This window comes from Carassius auratus, chromosome 1 (assembly GCF_003368295.1).
Source record: "Carassius auratus strain Wakin chromosome 1, ASM336829v1, whole genome shotgun sequence".
NCBI lineage: Eukaryota > Metazoa > Chordata > Actinopteri > Cypriniformes > Cyprinidae > Carassius > Carassius auratus.
In genome coordinates, this window is record NC_039243.1 from 13,515,798 (window position 1) to 13,521,094 (window position 5,297).

Consider the following 5,297-nt stretch of genomic DNA (forward strand, 5'->3'; position numbering starts at 1 on the left):
GGTTTGGGTTTTTGTTTGTTTGTTTGTTTTGCTAATAAATGCCTCTTTATAGTTGTTCACTGTATTTTTTATTTTTTTATTTATTTTATTATAATTTAATTTTTTTGCTTTAATCATTACTCTTGAGAATCTGCTCATTAAAACTATTTTGATAATTTTGTCACTGAAGTGGGTGATTTATTCTTAATTGTTAATACTAGAAAGCACAGCTCCTAATCAAGTTTCAGTAGAAGTACAAAATAGAATTTTCAACATAAAAAAAAAAAAACAATAGGCAAAATAAATTGTTCATCTTTTATTTATTTGGTAACACAAGGATATGCCTCCTTTGAGGGGTCTCCATGATGGGATATCTGGAAAACCAATGACAAATTTACATGCCGATAATTAAACAATGATATTTTCAAATAATATACAAATTTGAATACCTTTTTAAAAATGAAATCTTCTGAGCCTATGGCTCAAACAATGGGAACCCAGGATGCCCCTGTCAGAGACAGGACTGGTTAACAAACTGCCTATAAATTCTACAGTAATTATTCTGCCCAGCAATATTTTGTCAGGTTTGGATATTAACAACATCTTAACAAAAGATTGCTTCTGAAAACACCTCTCCAGTTCCCGGACCGGGCCGATCACCACGGTAATCAGGAGCAGACGTTACCTTCGGGTCGGACTTTCCCCTGTTCTGAAAAATGTGAAACATTCTCTTTCAGATGTCTAAGAAAACACAAACACAGGCCCCTTAAGACTACATCAGATTAATGTGATTCGTGTAATTACATTTAATAATTTAATATTAAAAATTTATGTATTCAGTATATTACATATATTTAATATTTTTGAGATGCATTTTCATTTCATCGTTTTCTTCATGGAGGTAATACACTTTTAATGTAATTTTTTTTCTTTGTAAAAATAACATTTTTGCCTAGTCAATCAATTGAAAGGAGAAGAAAATTTGAGGAAAAAAAGGTTTAACAATACCTGGATTGGTTGTATTGGTTGCATTGGTTGCGCTGGTTGCATTGGCTGCATTGGCTGCATTGGCTGCATTGGCTGCATTGGTTGCATTGGTTGCATTGGCTGCATTGGTTGCATTGGTTGCATGGTGTCCTGGCCTTGAATACTTGGGCCAGTGTTCTGGTTAGGTATCAGCCTTACAGGAGTGTTCCTCTGAGGATATAGATTATTCAGGAAGAATGGAAATCCCTAAAAACAAACATGAATTTTGTTACTCTCCAGACAAAATTTGTGAGAATAATTCCAAAAAACTTGAGTTTTTGGACTATTGAGTTCATGATGTTCCCTGTATGTTTGTACCGGGGGAAGGTTCTGTGTTGGTATCCCATAGTTGGGACCGATGCCAGGTATAGGCTGCTCCTGCAGCAATGGGGGCAGCTGTGCTGGGTTCAGCTGGTTTATTTGAGGGGGCAGGAAGGGTCCCTGCATCGCAGGGTTGAAGTTCAGCACCTGTGGTGGCTGCTGTTGAAACAGGAAGGGAGGGAAAAACGCAGTACCCTAAAGAGAAAGAAAGCAAAGATTTAAATGAGCCCCTTATAATATGAGCACCATACCAACACAATACCATATTAAGATAACCTCGTCCCCTTGGAATTATAAGGTTCTATCTGCATTCCAAGTAGTGTTGAGAAATTGAGCTACAAAGTTTTTGCATTCTATTCGACTGTGAAGATAGAACCTTATTGTTTTTTAAATAAAATTAAAAAAAATATATCACATAATGTAAATAAGTTCACAGAAGTCACAGAATAACAATATGGTAATAACTAAATTTTGACAAAAATGTCAGATAGAACCTTATAATTCCAAGGGGACGACTTTGTTTCAGGTTAAGAAATTTCTCTGTCATTACATTATTGCAGATTTTACTCTCAAATGCTCACGCTATCTTCCTATTCGTTTTTTTGTACATGACTGGATGCTGAATTACCAGAGTGAGTCCATTGAGACGCAACACCTGCAATGCAGGAAAAAGAGACATGAGAATAACAGAAAACAAAAAATGTACACTACCATTCAAAAGTTTGGGATTAATAATTTAATACATGTTTTTATACATCATATTTTCTGACAGTTAATACATTTACAAGTATGCAATATAAACTTTCTATTAATCAATGAATCCCAAAAAAAAGTCAGCACATCAGCATAATAGAATGATTTCTGAAGTAACATGTGACACTGAAGACTGCAGTAATGATACCCCAAAAAAAAATTAAGCTTTGCTACAGCCTTAAACTATATTTTGAAATATTAAAATAGAAATGCATTATTTTAATTTGTAATAATATTTTGCAGCATTGCTGCTTTTAATCAAATAAATTCTGTCTTGGTGAGCAATAGAAACGTTTACAACATCTTATTGACCCTAAACTTTTAAATGGTAGAATTTATTACATAATATCCACTATAAAATTCATGACAGAATGCATAAGAAACATACCTCATTACTGTTACTTGCAATTATTCCGAATTGTGGCTGGAAGATCTGAGAAACACAAACAGATTTGTTACTATAGATTGAAGATGAAAACATGAATTTATCAATGGACACTTACAGGAGCACAAGTGCAAATGTTGAGAAGACCAGCCATGGACAAGATGGCCTGAATCTTCATCTTGGTAATCTGTGAATAAAAAAAATAAATATATATATGAAAATAAACATATACTAAAGTCTAAAAACATAGAGAGACAGTCATTAGAAATTAAATATGTAGATATTTTTTTGAAAGACTCCTTACTGGTGCTGTATATATATATATATATATATATATATATCTCAATAAATGCAATAAATCAATAACAGTCTATAAATGCATAATATTAGAGAAAATAAAAGTACATTCAAGGCAGAGCAGAAGTGCAAACCATTAGTGTCTTTTCCCCTTTGCTTTTTAAACTGGTGCATGCCCTATAATAATATCAGGTTGCTGTAGCTGTGACACATATGGTGTGTAATGGGTCTCTATTTGTCTATATCGCGTCATATATAGACATGTATCATTATGGTCAGCTGAGCTGCTAATTGTTTTCATCAATTTATTGTCTGAGTTTAAGTACGTCTGTATTCACAGTATGTGTGTTTTGATTAGTTATCATTATTATTAAGTCATTAAAAACATTGAATGCTTAATAGATATAGAACACATGCACCAGTGCTTTAGATCAGAACTGAGCTTCCTCACAGACTAATACACAGGCTGAATGAAGAGCTGTTTGTTCTATGAGGTAAGGAGACAAATTATTGTCTGACTGAGAATGAAAAAAACAAGATTTAACCAACATCTCTTCAAAACAATAATTATGGCAATTAGTGTGGTCATCTCCACTTAGTGATTACATGCTTTAGGGGCTGAGTATTCCAGACAGAAGAACCAGACTGAAAAGGTAAGGAACCTTCGGAGTCCAGTAGATGGCATTAAAAATCAATCAACAAAAATCCCAATATTTAATATCTATGTATAAGAAAAAGGCTGTGTAGGTTTGGTTATCATAAATAACCAACATGGTTAATTATGTAACCCTATTTCATAGTTTTTGTTGTTGTTGTAGACAGCAAAACGCTATATATTTATTTTTATTTTATTTTTTATGTAACAAGGTCTATCTGTACCTGGGGGTGTTTGTTTGTTGATTGATTTCGAGGCATCAGAAATTTGCATTACAAAATTGTTAACCTCAATAACTGTTTATATCCTGGCCTTGATAAGCATAGTAGAAGTGACATATAACATTTACACTCTACTTAAATACTGTGCTGAATCACACGCTTTAACATTTGGGCTCTGTACAATTCTTTTGGACTCTTATGTTCATCAAGGCTAACCAAGGCTTAACCAAAAAATACTGTGAGTTATTATCACAATATAAAATAACTGTTTTCTATTTTAAAATATTTTCAGCAGCTATTACTCCAGTGTTTTTTGTTGTTGTTGGTGGTGTTGTTGTTGTTGTTTTAATGTTCAGAAGAACAGATTTTTAAAAGCTACTTTTATGCATAATACAGAATAATAGTATTTATTAAAAGTATTTAGTATGATTAAAGAAAGTATCTATCTGTCTATCTATCTATCTTAACATTTTAATGAAGCTTTTAAATGGCACATTATGTACAAGTGTATATTTTATGTCTATGTCTGCGTAACTTTTGAAGATTTGTGACTTTTTCTGTCCTGATGCCATTATGTGGTGAGCTAATACAATCCTTTCTGTAGCAACCATGGTTTTGACATAGTGTGAATCATAATAATTGTTATGGGTTTCTTTAAATAGACGTCTATGTGGACCAGAGTCCATGTCAGAAATGAACTTTGTCAGAGACTGACAAAAGAGTACATAGCCTTAATGGAGAGCTGAGTGAGGTACTGAGACAAGTCAGGGACAAGGAATAGAAAAACAGATTGATTCAATTATTTCTGAAACGGTGATAATGTTGGTGATGATGATTATTATTATTATGATAGTACTAATTTTATTATTTTATTAATACATTTCATAAGATAGAATAAATAATTACAGTGCAGAAATGCTCTTTCTTTCTTTCTTTTATAAATGTTACGTAGTAACTTCAAGAACACTGTTGCCTGTAGATGGCAATGTAACACAAACTTTCAAAAAGTGTGGCCATAATATTATTTTATGATTAAGAGGGTGAAAATATTAATTGTTGCAACAAACTAGTGACTTTTATTCAGTATTCAATATAAGCATTTGTTACAAATGTTCACAATTTGTCGTTATAAAGCAAAGCAATTAGACATTTTACTAAAGTACATCATAGTTATCAATGATTCTGTAATATTCTAAATTAAAAATGGCATTTACTGCAGAGAAGAGATGATCTCTTGGAAGTATCTGTGAAAAGAAACAAACCCAATCAGCTTTTCAGCAAGAGTATTAATTACTGTACATTAAAATCAATGGGAACATATCAACACATGTATAAAACACACCTCAGCTTCACTCAGATTTACCCAGCAGGATTTGCAGGCACAGCAGGGATGACCTGAGCTGGCATCTGAATGTGGAGATGATAAATCATATTAGAATGCATTCTACCATCAATTCTAGAAAAATACAAAATAATTTTTCCTACAAACCTGGGTGGTATAGACAGGTGGTCTTGCAGCGGTCCTTCTGAGATAGGAGCGCTGAGAACGATTTAACACAGTTAACTGGATAGCAGGAATTCTGCCGTTTGAATGTTGCATAAACACTGAATATTGCTAAACAATGAAATTACATTAGCCTTTTATTACAAATGTATATAT

The 5,297-nt window shown here is 32.8% G+C and overlaps 1 protein-coding gene across 1 annotated transcript; it reads right to left on the reverse strand.

Annotated features, from left to right (window-relative positions):
- Window positions 1–285: 285 nt before the first annotated feature.
- Window positions 286–2,642, reverse strand: LOC113109074 (amelogenin-like). The gene is made up of 8 exons (XM_026272618.1): window positions 2,583–2,642; window positions 2,468–2,512; window positions 1,955–1,981; window positions 1,324–1,521; window positions 1,047–1,212; window positions 611–693; window positions 429–487; window positions 286–353 (listed from the first exon to the last, which is right to left on the reverse strand). The coding sequence occupies exons 1-7, from the start codon at window positions 2,640–2,642 to the stop codon at window positions 455–457; spliced, it is 612 nt and encodes a 203-aa protein (XP_026128403.1). The 3' UTR covers window positions 286–353; window positions 429–454.
- Window positions 2,643–5,297: the final 2,655 nt, after the last annotated feature.